Consider the following 22,491-nt stretch of genomic DNA (forward strand, 5'->3'; position numbering starts at 1 on the left):
ACTCTCTGTGCTCTAGGCTAAGTCACCATGAATTTAAGCTTCATCCACTTTGAAACCAACCTCTGTAAAGCTGAAAGCCAAAGTCCATCCATCACAAAAGATCTGCACTGATCTAGTGAAGCTGAATAAACTCTACACTCTGTCCTGTCTCCCAGCTTCACTCCTGAGCTGCTCATGTCGATGCTCGAAGGTGCGGGTGCCAAAATCCGTTACAGCCATCAAAGGAACCTGTGTGGTGGTGCCGTGCAGTACCACATCTCACACATATGCGACTTGGTACAAGTATCAGCGTTATGGATACCCTCCAGTGTATTCTAAAGACACCAAAGATATAATAAATCAGTTTAGAGGAAGGACATCACTCCTGGGAAATTCTATGCAGGGAAACTGTAGCCTAAAGATTGACAATGTTCGCCAAGAGGATGGAGGAATAAGTGTGTATGTATGGATCAATCCTCACAACATATATGGAGATTACACAGAGATAAAAGTCTGTGAGTACACAAGGAGAAACAATGTTCAAAACCTACACGCAGACAAGTTTATTAAGTAAATTTAATAAATAATTATGAAAATAATTATGACTTTGGCCCAGGTAATCATATTGACCACTGATTTTAATATTTGTATTTTTCATACAGTGGCACCTTCAGAGACTCGCATTTCTGTAGAAAGCACACAAGTGGAGGGAACGCTTTTCCCAGCCAAATGCACAGTCCGGCACTCCTGTCCAGTGTCTCCACCTCTGCTGGAATGGCTGGGCCTGTCTTCTGTTTCTAATGAGGTGACCACTACACAGGACCCAGGTGGCTTGTGGGTTTCTGTGGCACACGCTCAGTTCAATGCCAGCCGTCGAGACCATGGTAAAAGGCTCACATGCAGGAGAATGTCAGATGGAAACACTGCGACTGGTGATGCACTTAACATCTTATGTGAGTAAAGACTACGCTAATGTTTTCCTCATTTTATATTATCTAAACGTTTTGAAAAATGTAAATTAAATATCAGGTTGGGTGGTAGGGGGATAGATGAGAATAAATTTAATTCATCGTTAAAAATAAAACCACATTAAAAATGCAACAAAGAATGCCAGAGCATTTCAAACCATCAAATGAACTGCTAAACTCTAATTGAGATAAACTCTGTATTGTATCCTTGCATAATCTAGTTTGTGGACTATATGAAATAAGGCTTTATGAATATATATAGTTTATATTAAATTCATTTCTGCAGATGCCCCAACAAATGTGAACATACATACCAGTGGAACAACGCCTGTGGTTGAGGGTGGTAACATCTCATTAACATGTAGTAGTGACAGCAACCCTCCAGTGGCTAGCTATGAGTGGCGCATCATCCAAATGAATAGCACCATTAAGCACAAGACAAGAAGTTTATTGCTTCAAGATGTCAGACGAGATATGAAAATCTCCTGCATTGCCCATAACTCCATCGGACTGGGTGAATCAGACCAACTGTCTCTGAATGTCCATTGTGAGTAGCTGGTGCATTTACCTGTTGAGCAAAGGCTGTCAAACAACAGTTCTTACAGGCCACATTATTACACTGATATATTCTTTAGATTATTTAACACAATAGATTCAATAAAATCTCAATATCAATTCCTTTATTTTGTACATCAGGTATGTTATGGGGAAGAAATCCCTAAATTGATGTGTGTCTGTTCTGAATTGTAGTCTGACACCTCAGCCTCAGGGAATTATTACTCTATTTTACGTACTTTGGAATGACTCATGGTAAGAGATGATTGGACACATGGACCTGCTCAATCTACTCTCATATACTGTGTTAGAATTACTGCACATGTTTTAATCATGGGAGGGTTGATTTATATCTTCGAGAGATAAGATGTGCATGTCCATAATCCATCAAGCATTCATAAAAGAGTCAGTCTTGGTCAAGTGAACTGTTTGTTGACCGTGGTCTTTGTTAAGATTTTGCGATTGTGTTGCTGATGACTTTGTCTCCGTGTCTCAGTCCCTCCCACCATCCTGCCAGACTCAGCCTGCTGGGAGAGGGAAGGATCTCTGCACTGCATGTGCTGGGTGGAGGCGGAGCCAAACGCCAGCATCTCCTGGACTGTTGATGGAAGAAGTGCTCTCCTTCCTCACTTCAACATGACAAATAACTGTACGGGAAGGACCACAGTGTCAGTGATGACAGGGCCACCGGGCCACTTTGTAACTTGTGAGGCAGCAAACTACTTGGGCAATGACACTTACCAGATGTCTGGCTTTCCACAGCTGGCAAAAGGTACTGGATACTTCTCACTTGTGTGTAGGGGAAACCGCAGAAGGACATTGCTGCTTGTTCTTAAGTCATTTCCTCCATTCTTTCCAGGCACTGTTGGATTTTACTATTTCATTCTGGCGGCCATAGTTTTAATTGTGGTTGGAATTGTGCTAGTTGTCCACAGAAGACTGAAAAAGAGGTAGTTTTGTATGATTCATTTATACAGTCACAATTACATTTATCTGGTGTCTTAGTACTGGGCTAAAGTTAAACCCTAGCAGCACCTTCAATAGAGGAGTAGATATAAGGAGAGTGGAACGATAAACAAATGTTCTTATAAACTACAGCATTTCTCACATTTTCAGTGCTCTTCAATCTGCTTTAATTTCAGACATGAACACTTGAGAGGACCTAGAAAGGCAACAAGTTCAGAGTACACAACCCAGGCTAGGTAAGTCTAAAAGCTCCAGCAATCATTTTAATATTTAAAATATGAAAATTCAAACGTTCTGGTGCACAGAAGAGATGGATGCACAGGGAAGGGAAAAAAACATGGACTTCAGTCAGACAAAAAAAGTTTTATCTTGAAATAAAAGTATGGACAGTCTTTGACTATATTTTGTCATTGAATAATTTGAACATTGGGGGAATTCAAATTGAACAAACTGCATATTAGAATGCAAAAAAAAAATGTCTAGAAGATTGGGGATGTTTAATCCAAGGAAAACCAGCGTCAAAATTACAGAAAACTGAACATTAAAATGTAATTATCAAAAATGCTTTGCTGTCTTATTGGCCATTTTGAAGGTGTGGGTGTGCTTGGTGAGTATTCCTCCTTTACATTTTTGCCAAATCACAATACTTCACACATACATACAGTACAGACATACTTAAAGGGTTTCTTTAAGTACAGTCACAATTACATTTATCTGGTGTCTTAGTACTGGGCTAAAGTTAAAACCAGCAGCATCCCTTAATGGAACAGTAGATATAAGGAGAGAGGAACAATAAACCTTTTAAGGTCTATTGTTACCTTTTTTCTTTTTTAATAGACCAGATTTCTGTCTCACATATTTATAGTCTGTTTGCTCTTCAATCTGTACATACTGATTTAATTTCAGACATGAAAACTCAGGAGGAGCTAAAAATACAAGTTCAGAGAACCCAACCCAGTGTAGGTAAGTCCAAAAGCTCCTCTGCAGTCATGTTTGTAATCATTTTAATACGGAAATGACTCATTCTGGGTTGAACTGTAGCAAAGGAAAATATGCACTTCAGTCAGACAAAAGTCTTATTACCTAGAAATAGTGTGGACACAATCTTTATGGCCATATTTTTTTCCTTGAATAATCTGAATATTTGTTGAATTCAGAAACAAGTTGTATATTTGAATACAAAAACACCCAGAGGAATCTGCCCCTTCAAGGAAAACTTTTCTGAATGTTCATAGTTTTCTGTCATTTTGATCATTAAAAAATCTACAAATATGAATTTAGACACTGTAAATAATGTGAAAAACAACCGAATTCATCAGATTATAAACAAATCTTATTTAAACAGTTAAATTAATTGTCTCTTGATTAATCTACTGAATGTATTCAGATGCTTCACTACTGCTCCATCGTCTACTACTAGGCCTCAGTCCTCCACTGACCTGCCCACTTTAGACTCTAATTCCAGTTAGACTGTACACAAAAAATAAATTAATCTATTTAATTTTCAAATTAATTTAACTAGAGAATATTAACATTTTCATTTAACCTCGATTTGATTTGCAAATGAATAATGTAAGAAGTAATTGCTTCATGCAAATGTATTGTTCTAACATTTTTCAACTGTGTATATGTACAATAACAGTACATATATTTTAAGTTATTACAATACTTAATTTTAATATGTTGTAGATGTTTTTTTCTAAGGAACACTGTTTTATTTATTTAGGCAGAACATAGAGTCAAGCCCAGACCAACACCCAACAGATGATGATCAATCATTTGTACAACTGATTTCTAAACTCATCATCTAATTATTAGGCCTTTCATAGTCTGAATCAGGTGGGCTGGGGCAGAGAAAATACACACATTCAGAGCAGGGTGCCCCCCATATCTGGAACTGATGAACTCTAGTAATGAAGAAATTAGTGTTCCTCACATTCAACCCTGGAGAGTAAAAGCACTGTGTAGTTTACAGTTGACCCTTATCAGATGCATCTATTAATTTTAAGTTTACTATTAAGTTTATCTTGTATGTATTAAGAACAGAGTCATGATGTTTTTTGTTTGATTGTTTGTTTCTTAGGATGACATGTCCAATATCTACCTGAACGAATGATACTCTGCAAATATCTTGATGGCCTCAGCTGTCCATTTCTTCAGTACTCTTCAACCCAAAATGTTCAGAAATAGAATTGAGGTTTTTTGACTCTGGCAATTTTGAGCTCTAACTCTGCCTGATCTTACATCAATTTCTGTTGAACTTTACTGTTGCAAGGTTAGGATGGATGGCAAACTTCTGGTCTTTTTTCTCTTTCTGTATCTCCCTTGGAGAAGGTTGTTGGAAAGATGAGTGCAACACAGAGGGATGTTAGCCAGCTATCAGAACTGCAGAAAGGTGTAAGATACTTGAAGCTACCTGAGAGGTATAACAAGCTGTCCATAAATAAGGCCTTGGAGACTGCCAAGCAAATATTACCAGCTCTGGCTGCCCACCTGAAGAGGTAGAGAAAAGTAAAAGCCAGGAGAATAAACAGCTTCTCCCACAAGCCAAGTGTACTCTCTGTGGCAGGCTAAGAGCCTAAGAACAGACCCACCAAAGCTGGAAATTGAACAATATTGGAAAAGCGTGTGTGTGTATGTATGTGTATATATATATATATATATATATATATATATATATATATATATATATAAAAATTTCCCAATACACCCCTGTTTTCTTTTTCCTCAGTTTGGACAGAGCACTCTCAAACCATTTCACTGCGAGTTATACTGTGTATGACTATGTATGTGACAAACTTGAAACTTGAAAACTTGAAACTATGTATGTCGCACCTGACATGGACTTGGGCAGTAGACCCGGGGGTGAGTGGAGATGTGCACAGCATGGACTGCCATGTTTCTCTCTTCAGTCCTTATTTAGTTAAAAATTTAATTGTGGTAAATATTTGAAAATGGTGAATTTGTATATGGTATGTTTGATTTCAGCAGTTTGTCTTTTTTCTTAGTTTGCTTAGATGTGTTGCCTTCGTCGTGTGTCATTTTGGTCTCCCCCTTCATTTTCCATTTGTTCTTAAAATGAGCAGTTCAATTTCATTTCTGCTTTTTTTTTTATAGTGTTCACATCAGACAGTTGCTGTTTTGAGCAGAAATGGCATTCTGTGGCCCTTCTTCTGTACCAATGATACAATGTTGACTGGACTGTTGAATTATGTCTTGCTAGTTTGAAACTGATGCTGTTCAGAGTACCTTGTCTGAAATGTCTCCTTGGTACTAGTGTTTCTCTTAAATTGTGGTGCCAAATATGTTTCTGTTTTCCTGGTTACACTACCCCATACCATCAAATCTAAACCACAGCTCCATATCCTGGCAAGAATACAACTTAACTAAATTTCATCTTGGATAATCTTTTAAATTTTATATGGGGCTATACAACTCACTCTGGCTGTGCTGTGATGTAATCCTTTCTGACTGAGTTCTTCCTGAATGACAGGAAACTCCTTTCCAAAAAGGCAGAGTTACTGTAAGGCAGAAGTTTCTCTTTCGTGAGATCATCTTTGTAGACCTTTTCCACTGCTTTAAGACTTCCGATACTTACTGGCTCATCTTTTCTGTGCTTTTATCACATGGCTTCAGTGTTCTATTGTTTTCTGCTATGGACAGCTGGACACTGGTGTCTCAAAACAGATTTTCTGTGAATATTTTTTGATGTAAGACATTTTTACATTAAAAAAAATGAATTGCAGCATGACAGAAACTGGCACTAATATGGTCATGCAGAGATTAAATGTCAAAGATAAAATGAAGTCTCCTGAGGTGATAATGTTTAATTGAAGGAAAGAGGAAGTCAGAAATATGAGAGTGTGTTCAAATCAGGAAGTCAGAAATGGCTTTCGTTAGTGTTTTCTATAAAGAACATGACCAAAGGACTGGTATTTATTTGCCAGCGCGTGTGGTGTCTACATGAAGGAAGGTAAGAAACATCAACACAACAAAAAACACTACAATAATAATAATAATAATATAAAAATACTAATAAGAAGAATGATATTTCATACATTAAAATGCAGAAGTAGTGCATTTGTGCAAGTATATATATCTATATATAAACCAAAAACTGGTTTTACTATTTAGAGCTACAAAAAGCAATTTCCCTGCATATGTGATAAAGGATCTGATGAGATTTTCTGTGGACACTATAGCAGGGGGATTCTGCTTATTAACAGAAAAACAACAAAAACAGAAGCCCACATGGCTCAGCTAACATAACTAAAAGGTAACTAAAAACCAACAGTAATGAGGAATTCCTAAAACCTAGTCTAAGCTAATGCTGTTGACTGATGCTAATCCCCCAAAACAGGAACATGAAAACCACACTAGGCAAATAAGAAACTCAAGGCAAGATTCATTTAGATTTTATGCAAGTGAGCTTTTACAGCTGTTCTGTACTGGGCAAGGGAACACACCATAGTTACTAATATTGGTATGTTTCGCATTCATCTTTAAATTATTTCAACACAATTTTTTTGCTCATAAATCTAGACACAAAGTCCAAAGTCACAATGCAAAAACAAGTTCTTGGATGTTTTATAACTTTATTTTCAAATAAAAACAAATATCTATTTAGCATAAGTATTCAGTCCCTATCCTTAGCACTTGGTTAAAGCACCTTGTGCAGCAGTGACAGCCTCAGATCTTTGTTTTGGTAATTACCCCACAAACTCAGTGCAGCTTTCTGTTGGAAATGTATTTATTTAATATGTGTACTGTGTGTGTGTGTGTGTGTATATATATATATATATATATATATATATATATATATATATATATATGAGGGAAAATACAACTAGCAACCAATACATTGTGTTGAAAAAATACAACAATAAAACACTTTAAAGAAAGAAAGAAAAAAGTGAGAAAAATTAAACTGTAAGGAATAAGAAAAAAGACACACAAAAGCCACATTAAATTGATATACAGATGATCTACTTTAGGTTAAGAGGAAATGAGTTTTGATCTTCTGTTGAACCTGAAGAGATGATTTCAGCTTTTTAGATGTGTTGGTAAAATGATCCAGACTGGAGTTCCTCTATAAGAAAGAGTAATCTGAAGTTCTAAAGAAACATTTGTAGAGCTTATCAGAATATCTTGTGAAATAAAGACAAACTGTACTGAAATCGGTTTACAAGGGAGTCCAGAAAAAGGAAAAAATAAACTGAAATAAATGGTTAATTTCATAAAAATGTATTATCAGAAGATCTGAAAAAGTGCATGAAAGTTGACATAAAAATGAGATAAAGAGTTCATTCTAACAAAGCATTTCTGAATATGCTTATATATTCAAACAGCTTATATTACTTTTGAAAGTACTGGCCTAGATAATATTATAGTAAGAAAAGTATGGATAAATCAATGCATACAGGTTACAGGTTAAGTAATATTCTTTTAACTAGTGGAATTTAACTCTTCTTATGAGCAATATTTTCATTTTTTGTCTTTTTGTCTATTTTTTTGTCTTTTGTTTTTCCTAATATATGTGCCCTTCCTAACATAGTTTCTCATTATTGAACATACTGATGTATGATTAGACATATGGACTGGGGGGAGTGTACAAATGGCTTTTTCATTTATTCTGCTTGCATTAACTCTTGTGAAGCGTAATCTCTCAGGTTTAAATGAGTTATCAATAAGGAATAATTAGATTTTTCCTGTGTAATCTTATTAGGAATATCAGTTAATATATTTAATGTTTAACTGTTTGAAATTGGAAGTCTGCAAATACAACAAAATACAACATTTTTACCAAATTTAAAAAATCTTTAGCTCATTGATCACTAGCTCTGCTTTGTTAGCTAGCATCTCTATTGTATTATGGCACTTTAGAAAAGGTATGTGATTTTTAACAAAAAACAGGTCTCTCACTTCTATAGCTTTCCTGAAGCCACTCCTCGGTTTGCTGGGTGGAATATCTCCAGTCTTTTTCAAAATCTAAACCTTCACCTCAGCCTGAGGTCTCAGGCATTTTGCAAAAAGTTTTCACCTAAGATGCTCTATATTTTCTGCATCTATTTTTTCCTTCTGTCTTGACTCGTGTTCCAGTCGCTGTTGCAGAAAAACACCCCACAGCAGGATGCTGCCATCACCGTGTTGGACTGTAGAGAAGGTGTTAATGAGATGATACTCTATCTGGTTTCCTCCATACATATCACAGGGAATTGTGGAAAAATAGTTCAATCTTTGTTTAATCAAACCAGAGGATCTTACTTTTACTGATCTGAGAGTTGTTTAGATCCCTTTTTTAATCTCCAATCATATACTAATGTTCTTTTTAGTAAGGAATGCCTTCTAGCTTGTCAGTCTCCCATAAAAGTCCTAATTAGTGGAGTGGTGCACTAAGAGTTAACCTTCTGTAAGGTTATGCCATCTCCACAAAGGAACTCTAGATCTCATTTATACTGACCGTTGGGTGCTTGGTTAATTGTATGATAAAAGCCCTTCATCCCTAATTACTCATTTGTGGCTGGGTTGCCAAATCTACAAAGAATGTTGATGGTTCCAAATGTTTTCCATTTGAGCAAGATGGAGGCACTTTCATTGCTGCATTGCAGATCCGTGATTTGATGCAGTCCTGTGTTGCAGGTCTATGCACATTTTACTCTATCTTGGTTTTCAATCTAACATGCACCATCAACTGAGAGATCTTATATAGTTACCTACAGGTATACGCACAGGTGTAGACTCTGCCAAGAGGTGTAGGCAGTCATATAGACACAGGTAGACACCACTGAATTTGTAGCAGTATTTCAAGGATCACTGTAAGAAGTAGGATACAACAATGCTCATCTGCAACTGTTTGAACAACAAGTCTGCAAATTAAGTAATTGCAATATTTTTTAAATTTTTTATTTATTTATGAAACATTCCAAAACCTTTTTTATTGCTTTGTCATTGTGGAGCATTGTGTGCACATTGATGAGACAAAAATTGCTGAATCCATTTTAAGATGTGTCTGGTACATAAGAAAAAGTCACTAACTTGAAAGGGTCTGAAAAGCTTCTGTATGCACTTTATGTAAAGGCTTTAAAAGTCACAAGTCTACCTAAACAGAATAAAATGTTTAACTTTGATACTTCCTAAGTAAAATAATGCTAATTTTTAACATTATTATGTGATTTACATGTCAACTCACAATTAGGAACAATAAATAAACTGCCATCTTCCTACTTGTTCTGTAGATAGAGATAATTCAACTTAGATTGCTTAGTACTGCTTTAGTGGTTACTTCTGTACCAACTTGGAAGAAGTTTGGTTTTCACCTGCATTACAGTGTCCTATAGAATATACTTAAAAATAAACGCAAGCACTCCATGTCACTGAGATGCAAACTGAATTGGGTTGGGAATGGCTTAGAAAGAAACTCACCAGCTGCAACTGAACTCAGTTTGTTTCAACTTCCTCTATGTTTTTCCATCTGTTTTCTAGGTTGAAGTGTGCAGTAATGGACAGAGTGCTTAAACTCTTTCTAACAGGTAAAGATCAACAGACCATGATTTTACCTGATTGTGAAAGTGATGATGAATGTCTCATGTTACGCCCCACAGGGTAGAAAACTTAGGATGTTCACTGTAGGTTCTTGATATATTCAACAGTGGTCCAGTTATAAGTATTCTTTTATAATTGTCCTGGGATACCTACAGTAATACATGTTTTGCCAAATGATTGGTTTGATACTTGCAGATGGGGCAAAAATACACTGCAGCATTCCTGTAGAAAAGCTCCAGTAATATTCCAGTAAGGTTTGAATAAATATGTGAAGGATGACAACTTATAAAGGAAGGCTTTATTATTTATTAATTCATTTGAATGTCATTATTTATAGGGCACATTCTAAAAAGCAGAACATGCAGGTTTGCACTTCCATTATCTCATTGGTGCAACTGATAGAGCAGATCAAACTATCGTTTTTTTAAAACAATTTTTAAGCTGCTTTTTGGCTTTATCAAAAACCTTTGTTTAATCTTTGAATAGTGCAATTTCATGGGAGCATGTCACTGTCACGATTGGCCACCCTCCTGACGTCCCTGCTACTGTGGTTTCCCTGCCGTGTCTGTTTTCCTTTGTTTCCTGTTTGTTCCTTTTCTTGGTTTCGTTTTCTCTGCCCCTCGTCTGTTCCTCAATTCCAGTCTTTGTTTTGGTTCTCCCTGTTCATATGGTTACCTGTGTCTGGTTAGTGCTCGATTGTTTTGGTTATTTAAGCCCTGTGTTTGGTTTCCCCTGTGGTCAGTTAGTTGTAGCTGTAGCTTAATTCTTAGTTTTGTTTCAGTTTAGTAAAAAGCTCGTGCATTCTGCCTCTCACCTTGTCCCTGCTATAATGTTACACATACAGGGTTTAGCTTGGTGGCTAAGATACTTGACAAGTATTCAGAAGGTTACCCAGTGCTGCCAAAATGTAATAGTTGGGCCCCTGAGCAAGGCCCTTAACCTTCAATTGCTCAAGTTGTATTCAGTAATAATTGTGAGTAGCTTTGCATAAAAGGATCAGCTAAACTCATTTTACATCCACTTTGAAACCAACCTCTGTAAAGCTGAAAGCCAAAGTCCATCCATCACAAAAGATCTGCACTGATCTAGTGAAACTGAATAAACTCTACACTCTGTCCTGTCTCCCAGCTTCACTCCTGAGCTGCTCATGTCGATGCTCGAAGGTGCGGGTGCCAAAATTTGTTACAGCCATCAAAGGAACCTGTGTGGTGGTGCCGTGCAGTACCACATCTCACACATATGCGACTTGGTACAAGTATCAGCACTATGGATACCCTCCAGTGTATTCTAAAGACACCAAAGATATAATAAATCAGTTTAGAGGAAGGACATCACTCCTGGGAAATGCTATGCAGGGAAACTGTAGCCTAAAGATTGACAATGTTCGCCAAGAGGATGGAGGAATAAGTGTGTATGTATGGATCAATCCTCACAACATATATGGAGATTACACAGAGATAAAAGTCTGTGAGTACACAAGGAGAAACAATGTTCAAAACCTACACGCAGACAAGTTTATTAAGTAAATTTAATAAATAATTATGAAAAGAATTATGACTTTGGCCCAGGTAATCATATTGACCACTGATTTTAACATTTGTATTTTTCATACAGTGGCACCTTCAGAGACTCGCATTTCTGTAGAAAGCACACAAGTGGAAGGAACGCTTTTCTCAGCCAAATGCACAGTCCGGCACTCCTGTCCAGTGTCTCCACCTCTGCTGGAATGGCTGGGCCTGTCTTCTGTTTCTAATGAGGTGACCACTACACAGGACTCGGGTGGCTTGTGGGTTTCTGTGGCACACGCTCAGTTCAATGCCAGCCGTCGAGACCATGGTAAAAGGCTCACATGCAGGAGAATGTCAGATGGAAACACTGCAATTAGTGATGCAATTCACATCTTATGTGAGTGTTGACTATACAAATGTGCTTTCCTCATGTTATACCATCAAACATATTTTAAAAATGTAAATTAAATATCAGGTTGGGTTGCAGGGGGGAATCATGAGATTAGTTCATTGTATTAGTCCATACAAGAATACAAGAGAATTTCAAAGCAATTGTGATGAACTCTGTGTTGTATACAGTTACATAATCTAGTTGGTAGACTATTTATGAATATATAGTTTATATTAAATTCATTTCTGCAGATGCCCCAGCACATGCAACCATAAATATCAGTTGAACAAGGCCTGTGGTTGAGGGTGGTAACATCTCATTAACATGCAGTAGTGACAGCAATCCCCTAGTGGCCAACTACGAGTGGCCTTCATCCTGCTCCAGAATTCCAGGCCCATGTAGCTCTGTATCTTCTTTTCATTGTGGGACCCCGGTTTCTCTGTATCAGTAACTCCAGTAAATATGAATTAAGGTGTACTTTGTAGAATAGATCTTATTCAAGTTAACCCAACTGTAGTTTGGAGTGTCATTAAAACTAAATGAAGATGTATAGCTAGGATAGCATAATTTAATTGATACTGTTATTGTATTCTTATTTTATTGTGGTATCATTTATACTGTTATTGTATTGTATGTCTATTATAAATTGGAGTCTGACACCTCAGCCTTAGGGAATTATTACTGTATTTTATGTACTTTGGAGTGACTCACAGTGAGAGATGATTGGACACATGGACCTGCTCAATCTACTCTCATATACTGTGTTAGAATTACTGCACATGATTTAATCCTGGGAGGGTTGATTCCATAATCCATCAAGCATTCAAAAGAGAGTCACTCTTGGTCAAGTGATCTACTGTGCTGCCTTAATGATTGGTTACCTTGGCCTTTGTTAAATTCTCTCTAGAGACATGATCAGACAGACCACAGTCAAATGTGACTTATGCACTCAATGCACTTCTAAACAGATCTGAAAATGAATGTGCCAGAAACAAAACCTGTTTGTTGGTTTTTCTTTTTCTCACTTTGAGATGACAAAGGAAACATGAAAGTCTCTTGCAAGTATTTTGCTGTGGCCCCATGATTCTTTGTCCTTCTAGAGCCAGACTGTGGCTGTAATAACACCAGTGTGTCATGCAAACCTTCACTGCCTCTTGCCCCTTTAAACGTGGGATATTGGGTTGGGTGCCACAGCAGTAAGATTTTGTGATTGTGTTGCTGATGACTTTGTCTCCGTGTCTCAGTCCCTCCCACCATCCTGCCAGACTCAGCCTGCTGGGAGAGGGAAGGATCTCTACACTGCATGTGTTGGGTGGAGGCGGAGCCAAACGCCAGCATCTCCTGGACTGTTGATGGAAGAAGTGCTCTCCTTCCTCACTTCAACATGACAAATAACTATACGGGAATGACGACAGTGTCAGTGATGACAGGGCCAACGGGCCACTTTGTAACTTGTGAGGCAGCAAACTACTTGGGCAATGACACTTACCAGATGTCTGGCTTTCCACAGCTGGCACAAGGTACTGGATACTTCTCACTTGTGTGTAGGGGAAACCGCAGAAGGACATTGCTGCTTGTTCTTAAGTCATTTCCTCCATTCTTTCCAGGCACTGATGGATTGACCTATTTCATTCTGGCGGCCATAGTTTTAATTGTCCTTGGAATTGTTGTGCTAGGTGTCCACAGAAGAATGAAAAAGAGGTAGTTTTACATGATTTATTTATTCAGCCACAATGTAAGGGTCGGTGCCATGCCGAGGCCCCCTCTGGCCACCAGAGGGAGGTCTCGAGTCAGGTACACCACTAATCAGGCATAATGCCCAACAGCTGGGCTAGGCCTATATAAGCCCAGTGACTCAGTCACCAAAGTTCTGAGCAAAGTGCCTAGCTGGTAACTTTGGGTATTGAGGTCTGTGAGCCCTTGTGCTATACCTCACTTCTGTGCTGTGAGGGTGTACCTGCTTTTACATGTTCCCTCCCCTCTCCAGTTTTCCCCCTCAAATCTGTCTCTCTCCTAAGACTCCCCTTCGCCATTACCGTTCCTCCCTGTTTTCTGGTATCGATTCTGCCCTCCTTCCCGTGGCATCCTTGGTTCTCCCTTTTTCCACGCTCGGCATGGTGTTTAGTTTTGTTTTCCTTCTAGATTTGTCATCTTCCATTCCTTTGAAGAGCGATTATACGTGCAGGTGGTTTTTTGGCCACCGCAGTCTAGCAGGTGTGCGTTCACCTCGCAACACAACAGCCGGGGTTCGACTCCCCCCTTTGGTTGTTTACTTTACTTTTCCACATGGGCCTACCATTAGAGCATGATTGCTCTCCCAGTAGGCTGCCTACTTGCTGGGTTCGAACCGACCTTACATACAATTACGTTTATCTGGTATCTTAGCACTGAGCTAAACTTAATACCCAGCAGCACCTTCAATAGAGTAGTAGATTTAAAAAGGGAGGAACAGACCTTTTTCATTAAGCTTAAAAGTTCTCTTATGCATTACAGTTTTCTCTCACATATTTACAGGACTCTTCAATCTGCTTTCATTTCAGACATGAACACTCGAGAGGAGCTAAAAATACAAGAGGTTCCGAGAACACAAGCCAGTGTAGGTGAGTCCAAAAGTTCCTCACCAATCATTTTAATGATTGTAGAATGAAAATTAAACATTCTGATGCACATGCGTTTGAACAATGGGGAAGGAAAAAACATGCACTTCAGTCAGGCAAAAAATGTTTTATTATCATGAAATAAACAAAGCGTGAACACAGACTTTATGGCTATATTTTATTCCTTGAATAATTTGGATATCTGTTGAGTTCAGAAACACACTACTTATTTGAATGCAAATGTCCAGAGGTTTAGGGTCATGTGTATGGGTGGTCTGGGATGGGTGTTGTCCACCTAGGGGAATCACCCCATACAAGGAAAACTAAGCTTTTTTTTTTAGTGTTCATAGTTTTCTGTAATTTTGACATCAATTATCATCAATGGTCATCGATGGTCATCAAATGCTCTGCTTTCCTATTAGCCATTTTGAAGGTGTGAGTGTGCTACGTCAGTGTTTCCCCTTTACAATATTGCCAAATCATGACATTTCTTCACATATGCTGTACAGACAGTTGAAGGGGGGCCCTTTACAATAAGGAAAACAGTTCCCTGGGGTCTTAGTGAAATGTCTGATATTTTTTGGACCAAATACTACCAGGATCATCCAGCACAACATGCTTCTCTGTCTGTCCAAACAACCCTGTTCATAACTATTTGTTTGAGTGCCTGTTCCTTTAAATGATAATGAGCCACCACTCAACTACAGAATGATTAACATTTTCATTTAATCTAGGATTGTTTTTCAAATTAAAAATACAAGTAAGTGCTTCATCCAGATGCATTATGTTTTAACATTTTTCATCTGTGTATATTTAAATGAGCTTTATAGTATGTGTTCTGTCATGGATTTGTTTTTAAAGACACTTCTAAGGAACTGCTTTGTTTGTTTAGACAGAACATAGAGTCAAATGGAACCCAGACCAAGGTCCGGCAGAAGACCTATGAATGGCACAAGGATGACAACATCTATGCAAATGATGTATCGGGTGGGCATATTTGGAGTACCGCCATGGTGACTTCACAGGCTCCCGAGGTAGCAACAGCACACTGCCCCCTAAAGACAAAGTAATGCCTCTACAGTTAGTAATGTAGTTGTTTCTCAGTCCCAGTGCTGGACCATGGGCCATGCTCTTTTCGCTCCAACTGATTTCTAAACTCTTCTTCTAATTATTAGGCCTTTCATAGTCTGAATCTTCATAAAGTCTATCTAGTGTGTATTAAGAACAGACCTATTTTACATATTAGTACTGGTAGGATGCCAGTCCAAAATGGAGGAGTGAGATTAGAACCTAGAAATAATAGTTTACAGTGATCACCAATCATACCTAAAGAGTCTTGTGAATATTTCATAACAGCTGTTCAGTTTATTTATTAATGTGGGCTATTTCTGGGCACCTCAGAGCAAAAAAAAAAAAACAACAAATGGGGGAAAAAAGGAAAGTTGAATGTATTCGTAATGATGCAGGTTTTGTGTTGATATACTGATGGTGTAAGTCATGGTGGTTTTTTTTTTGTTTTTTGTTTTTTTTGGTAGGATGAGATGGCAAGTATCTACCTGAATGAATGATACTCTTGATGGCCTCGCATGTCCATTGCTAAGCTTCAGTATGCTTCACACCAAAATATTCTGCATTCACTGATGTCTGGGATTTTAATATTCCATGTCAGAGCTGAGTATCTGCACATTCTGCAATCTGCAAACATAAAGTTAACATTCTCTCAAATAAAAAAAAAATCTTGATTTTGTGCATATTTATATTTCTACATAAATCAAAATGTAAAATAAATAAAATATATATACATACAGCGTCCTACTGCTACAGTGCAATAGGTGGCAGGAAAACTGACAATTCCCATTCCACAACAGTATAATATCTTAACTCTGATCCATCTTTGTGCATTTGGATTTCTATCTATGGAACCTGTATTTCCTATTAACTTCAGAAATGATTCTTTTTTTTATTTTGGAGTCTGAGTTTTGAGCTCTAACTCTGGCTGATCTCATATACATTTCAGTTTATCTTTACTGTAGCAAAGTAGGGACTGATGCCAAATGTTCTCACTGAAATCTGTCTTTACTCAGTCATAAGATTTCCTCCATTGGCTTTGTTCAAACCAACTTGACTGATGCTAAACAACAGAACAACAAAAAACATCAAATGTGTCTTTGACAATGGTATAACAAGGTTTCCAAACTGTCAATTGCACTTGGTTTTAAACAATTTTATTGACTACATGTTACATTCACCTTGATAAGAACAAAAATATTCACTCACCTAAGTAAGCTTAAAGCCAATATCTGGTCTTCAATCTTCCAAAGTTCACACGTTACTCCACTGCTGCGCTCCCTTCATTGGCTCCCTGTAGCTGCACGTATCAGATTCAAAACCTTGATGTTTGCCTACAAAGCCAAAAATGGGCCAGCCCCCTCATACACAAGGTCAATGGTCAAAGCCCGATCCGTACCTCGAGTACTTCGAACCTCAAGTACGGCTAGGCTTGAAATACCTTGCTTCAGGTCTCATGGACGACAAGCATTGAGACTATTTTCTGTCCTGGCTCCAAGATGGTGGAATGAACTCCCGCTTGCTGTCTGGACAGCAGAATCCCTTGCAGTCTTCAAACGCAGACTGAAGACCCATCTATTTGCAGAATATTTAAAGGACAACTGAAACTGCTCCCTTATTGACTGACTAATTTAGTAATTATTGTAGGGCACTGTTTATGTATTTTAACAAACTCTAGCACTTATTGTTTATAGCACTTATCATTGTTTAAGATAGACCTTATCTATTTTGCACTTCTAGGTATCAGCATTCATCCCTGTATTCTACAGTATTCTAGTTCATTGGTATGTTTAATTCTAATAATAATAATTAATAATGTACTTGGATATATTCTATGAGTAAATGACAAAGCACTTTTGTAAGTCGCTCTGGATAAGAGCGTCTGCTAAATGCTATAAATGTAAAACATCTCACAGACTTTGAACTTCAAAATTTGAAAAAATAATTTCCTTTGCATCCTTTAACTCTTAAAAAAAAATTATAGTTTTTTTTATTTTATTTAAAGGTGGGGGGGGGTTACAAGTTTGTAGTTAGTAAAGATGACCCCTTAGTTCAGTTCAGTTAGCTTTACTGGCATGACCATAAGCACTTACAATATTGCCAAATCAGTATTACAACATGAATTGTTCTATTGTAATCCATAACCCGACAATCACAGACCCAGAGGGTCATTGTTTGTTATTAATAATACAACAATCAAAACTTTTTTTTTTTTTTACCAGTATTTATGGCCCTAACAAAGATGAATCAGCTTTTTTTTTCATGATTTCTGTTCACAACTAATGAACTGTTCTGGATTGTAATACAGTTTGGGACTCTAATAGTGACAATCTAATATTCCTCCCTCTATCAAAATATGACATTTAATTGAAGTTATAAAACCATGTGTGAAGATCACAAAACTCACTGACAAAATAATTTTTTTTCCCCTCACAGGTAACTATTGCTGTAGCTGATGTTTGTAAAATGTAAATGTACCCAATTATCATTTCAGTACATTCTGGCAAACCATATTCGAGACCTTTTCTAGGATATTTAATAAGGCAGTAGAGCCATCATCTCTCATTGCATTGTTTGGTGTGGCTCCAACAGGCACCCATCCTTGTAAGGGGGAACTGTTATACTCACCTTCTGCTCTCTCTTTGCCAGGAGTATGATCTTGTTTAAAGTCTAAGTACCAAATGGACCTCCCTGAAGATTTCACATTATCTTAGCTACTGCAAAAATGTATATGTGAATTAAAATGAAAATATGTTCACTTTAAAAATGACAAATTCAAGTAAATTTTGACAGAAAAACCCGATGTTGCACTGGAAATTCCAGAACGTTTCCGAGTGAAGTCATTGGTGGACATCAGGGAAAAAAGCCACGCACAAACACCATTATGACTGACTTGGACTGCGAATTTTCCAGTGCTGGTTCTTCAGATTCCGAAGACATTTTTTTAATTCGATGAAGATTATGAATCTGCAGTGACAATGTGGTGGACTGAATATCATCAATAGTGAAATTCAACCATTTATATTTTAGCTAGAGATGGAAGAAGATACTCCAGAGAGCAATGAACAACCTGACCCAGTAGACAGAACTGGGAATTCCAACTGGTAAAAACCTTTATATTGGCCATTATTCTGAAAACTGATTCTAAAAGTAAAAACCATTACTAAATGTAATCTTGTCTATTAACAATCTTGTCTATTAACAATCGCCAACTTCCCGACTCACCAGATAGAGATGGGGGGTGGGGGGTTGTGTCTGGTAAGAGACTTGTGTGGTGTTGGGCTTGTTTGCTTTCAACTAACTGAGAAATCTGTGTATGACCTTGTATTCTGTCCCTGATTTTAGAGTTAATGTTATGCCTCTAATAGTTGGCTGCCTTGTATATACAGTTTTAGCCTGCTCTGTTTGTTTGTTTTGTTGGCCTTGGTCCCTCCTGATGTTGTAACACTAGTTCCCTGTATAGTTGTATGTTATTCCAACACTTTGTAATACATTTGCTGTGCACCGTATTCACTTTGTCCGTTTTGTTTGTCATATCACGCACCAGTCGCTCGGACACTCCTGCCTAGACTGAGATGTAACAGCCTTGAAATGCATGCATTATCATTTCCTTCTCTTTTGCATGGCTGACTTCAGTGAATGTCTAGTGCTAACTCCATACATTGACAAAAAAACAAAAACAAAAAACATAACCCTGAAATAAACTGACGAAGTGTTAACCACACAAGTGTTTGGGTGTTTGGAAAGATGCTGGTTAATTATAGGTAATGTAGCTAACTATCTAAATAATGAACATAAGAAAATTAGCTATTAATGACAATAGCTAGCTCTCTAAGCGCAAACATTCAGTTATTGTTATTGCTGTAAAAGCGATCTGTGTTGCATTCAAATTCATAAGATACTCTATAAATCTCCGTAATACAACTACATGCAGTAGTTTTAGCCTAGTATGGTACCAAGCTTCGAAAGTCTGTTAGTTAGCTAATGTAATCTAAAATAGGCAAAGTAATTGAGTATGAGAAAGGTGCTATATAAATGTAAATAATAATAATAATAATAATAATAATAATAATTGCACTTACCCTGTTTACTTCCATTCACACAGAGTCTCATGAACACCTCTCTTTAACAAGTTTCTTTAAATTCCCATATTGTTAGAAAAGCAGCAGCTCAAGTTATCGTGTGAGCGTGGCTTTCCACATCCCACAGTTGTGGTAAAGAACTACTGCTAACGAAGTAAGCGAATGATCCTTTCCAATGTGCCCTTTTAACTTGGACAAACTTTGTCCATTTTTAAAATATTTTTGGATCTTTGGACTATTAGTGCACGGGATTCCCACTATACATTGAATTTTTGCAGCCAAAGACAACACAGCCTTTTGTCATTTTGTATCACCTATAATTGAACTCGAGTTTCTTGAGTTGCTGTCCACCATCACACGGATGACATTTATGACAGAATCTGAAAAACAACATTTTTTAGGCCGTATTCCTTGAATTTGTAAAAAAAAAAAAAAAAAAAAAAAAAGTTTTCTAACTATCGATAATCACAAGTTAGATACTCAGCTTTCGCTGCAGTTATGTGTTATACACTTTCATATCAGGTGGTGCTTAGCCATTAAATGGAAAGATTCTACTCCACCCAGATACAGCCACTGTGTCAGGGACGTCATCTGCCATTTCAAATTGGAGATCAGATACACCGTCAGAGGGTCTTCCAGGAAGTTTAATTTATATTTCTTTTATTCTATACAATATCGTTTTGTTTTGTGTATGGTACTTTGGTGTTGGTTACTGGTAGTAGGAATTGGCTCCCATTTTTGTTGGGTGAGGGTTTTTGCTTCTGTTTATGTGTAGGTAGTGAGGGTAGTCGTTTGTATGTTTCTTTTTTGTTAGGATTATATAGTGTGTGTTTATTTTTTTCATTCGTGTGGGTCTCGTTTGTTGTTTTGGCCTGGGTCACTTCCGAAGCAGTTACAGCAGTTTGTTTACTTGTTTCTAAATATTAACCTCTGTACTACACACTAGTACACCAAAGAAGAGACTACCATTTGTGCTTCCGTTTCTTTTTGTTACTCTTTACCAGGGGCATTCTCCATTCCGTTAGCCATTTATCGTTGCTTTTCGCTGGTACGGCCTCCAAGCCCAGACAGAGGTTCATAACAGTTGGGCGCTCCTCCAATACGCGCATTGTAACGGCCAGTAATTTGCGTACCGTCTCCTTAAGTTACGTATACGTAAAAGGCGTGTGCATGTAGCCCACGCAGAGGAGTTTTTGGTTGGTACTAAACATGACGGGCATTACTGGACCCAGCTCTTCTTTTGCCATTATTTACTTCTTTAGTAACGCGTTATGAACTTTGGACATTTCCACAACTCATGTATGAGCTGTTTACAATACTCCAAGAGCGAGCCTAGGTGGCGTGGCGAATAAACCAGCAAGATTACTACAAAACTGAGTGAGTGTGGCTCACGTCTACACCGCATGCTTCACAGGCTTCTCTATACCGGTCCCAAAGCTCTGCTCATCTGGGGTGGAGTGTAACTTAAATAGCACTAACTCCAAGAGTTACAGTATCCAGTCGTGCTCCAGCCCCATCGTATCCCTTGTTTTGATCAGTGTGTTGCTATTTTCAGAAGAGAAAGTTGCTGTTCGTCCTGAATTGCCATTGAGTGGCGTTTCCTTTATACTTGGGAACGGCATAGCTTGTGGTATCGCGTTCCCTGTACCCGAAGTGGTGGAAAACCCTGTTGACTCGGAGCCTGACTTGTGTGCTGACCCGTGCTCAGACATGCACGTTAGGTGATGTTCAGACACTTTCGCGTGTAATCCTTCTGATGATTTGGCTGTTTCTGAGTCTGTTCGTGAACCTGACCCTACTGTACCTGATCCGATCATTTCGCCTAACCTGATGCCATTAAGTCTAAAATTAGCATAAAGCAAAACCCTTCACCATCACCACCTTTAACGCAAGCCATTAGCGCCCTCAGCCCAAAAAAAGGATCTGCTTTCAAAATCCATAAAAACATTTACCCACTCATTGATACCATACCTACTCCACACAAGGAATAGGATTTAGACATTTCAAAGAACATAGATATTCCTCGGTGGACTCAGACTTTCACTAATATTTTCTGGCACATAATGCAAACATACAGATGATACCATACAGATGATGAAACAAACAGTATGATGTTATTCACAGAACACATCACAGAATATAAGATGTTTAAAATGAAATATTTTCATGTGTTCTGGATATGTGCAGTAGTCAAACTACTGGAGTGAGGTAGTTCTATATAAAATTCTATATCATCATCTCATGATATAATCTAAGATCAAAATTAGTATATAAGATCAAAAAATTTTTTTCTTAATGATAAATATTTCTAGATCACTAAGTCACCAAGCAAAATTGCTTGTAAATAATGTGTTGAAAGGAAATTTGGTGACATTTTGATATTTTTGTGGAAAAAATTATTTCAGAGGTGTTTTAGCCGAGGGGGCTTTATACATCGCAATGCCCAGATAAAAGGGCAGTGATAAATTAAGTGGTGTGGATATATATGCCTGCAAAACCACTAACACCAGTACCTTTAAATGCAAAGAGGAGAACTGATCTATTTCCTGTGTAACACTGCCATTGTCTTGAAGTTTGTATTAAGAACTACTTGCTATATGCACTGTGCATATAACTGCAGAATGACAGAAAGTGGCAACAGTATGGCAATCAAGTGTCAGTGGTAAAGTGTGAAGATAACAGATGCTAATGGAGTTCAATTCAAGGAAACAGGAAGCGAGAACTATGAGAGAGTGTGTTCAAATCAGGATGTCAAAAATATCTTTGGTTGTGTGTTTATATAAAGAAAATGATTAAAGGATAGTTCTTTACTTGCCAGTGAGTGTGGTGTCTACA

The 22,491-nt window shown here is 37.7% G+C and overlaps 2 protein-coding genes across 8 annotated transcripts in view; both read left to right on the plus strand.

The window, feature by feature from the left end:
• LOC113569304 (B-cell receptor CD22-like) overlaps positions 1-22,491 on the plus strand; it is a 574,889-nt gene that overhangs the window by 543,599 nt on the left and 8,799 nt on the right. For 3 of the 4 annotated variants that reach the window (XM_035526113.1, XM_035526114.1, XM_035526115.1), the window contains one exon: positions 1,234-1,494. In XM_035526113.1, the coding sequence (XP_035382006.1) occupies positions 1,234-1,494 (261 nt within the window). Of the gene's footprint in view, positions 1-1,233; positions 1,495-1,998; positions 2,275-2,361; positions 2,453-2,644; positions 2,705-3,374; positions 3,432-4,551; positions 5,115-22,491 lie in introns of those variants that run through there. The other variant, XM_035526116.1, reaches the window with a different exon arrangement.
• On the plus strand, positions 5,223-16,314 carry LOC118241363 (myelin-associated glycoprotein-like). Of its 4 annotated transcripts, XM_035526118.1 has the most exons (9): positions 5,225-6,441; positions 9,951-9,997; positions 11,139-11,477; positions 11,625-11,915; positions 13,154-13,429; positions 13,517-13,610; positions 14,450-14,509; positions 15,399-15,540; positions 16,042-16,314. In XM_035526118.1, the coding sequence occupies exons 1-9, from the start codon at positions 6,386-6,388 to the stop codon at positions 16,072-16,074; spliced, it is 1,338 nt and encodes a 445-aa protein (XP_035382011.1). In that variant the 5' UTR covers positions 5,225-6,385; the 3' UTR covers positions 16,075-16,314. The 4 variants fall into 4 exon arrangements, with proteins under 4 accessions (XP_035382014.1, XP_035382012.1, XP_035382013.1 ...); XM_035526121.1 differs by lacking the exon at positions 11,139-11,477 and having other exon boundaries at positions 5,223-6,441; XM_035526119.1 differs by lacking the exons at positions 13,517-13,610; positions 16,042-16,314 and having other exon boundaries at positions 5,223-6,441; positions 15,399-15,492.

The sequence above is a fragment of the Electrophorus electricus genome, chromosome 5 (assembly GCF_013358815.1).
Source record: "Electrophorus electricus isolate fEleEle1 chromosome 5, fEleEle1.pri, whole genome shotgun sequence".
Taxonomy (NCBI): domain Eukaryota; kingdom Metazoa; phylum Chordata; class Actinopteri; order Gymnotiformes; family Gymnotidae; genus Electrophorus; species Electrophorus electricus.

What these genes read in the sequence shown, in the direction of transcription:
- LOC118241363 (XM_035526118.1), top strand. Translation starts at nt 6,386, where the DNA reads ATGACCAAAGGACTGGTATTTATTTGCCAGCGCGTGTGGTGTCTACAT. An exon ending in GCTTAAACTCTTTCTAACAG is followed by an intron (nt 9,998 to 11,138) that starts GTAAAGATCAAC and finishes CCTGTCTCCCAG; the next exon opens with CTTCACTCCTGAGCTGCTCA. An exon ending in CTTTCCACAGCTGGCACAAG is followed by an intron (nt 13,430 to 13,516) that starts GTACTGGATACT and finishes CATTCTTTCCAG; the next exon opens with GCACTGATGGATTGACCTAT.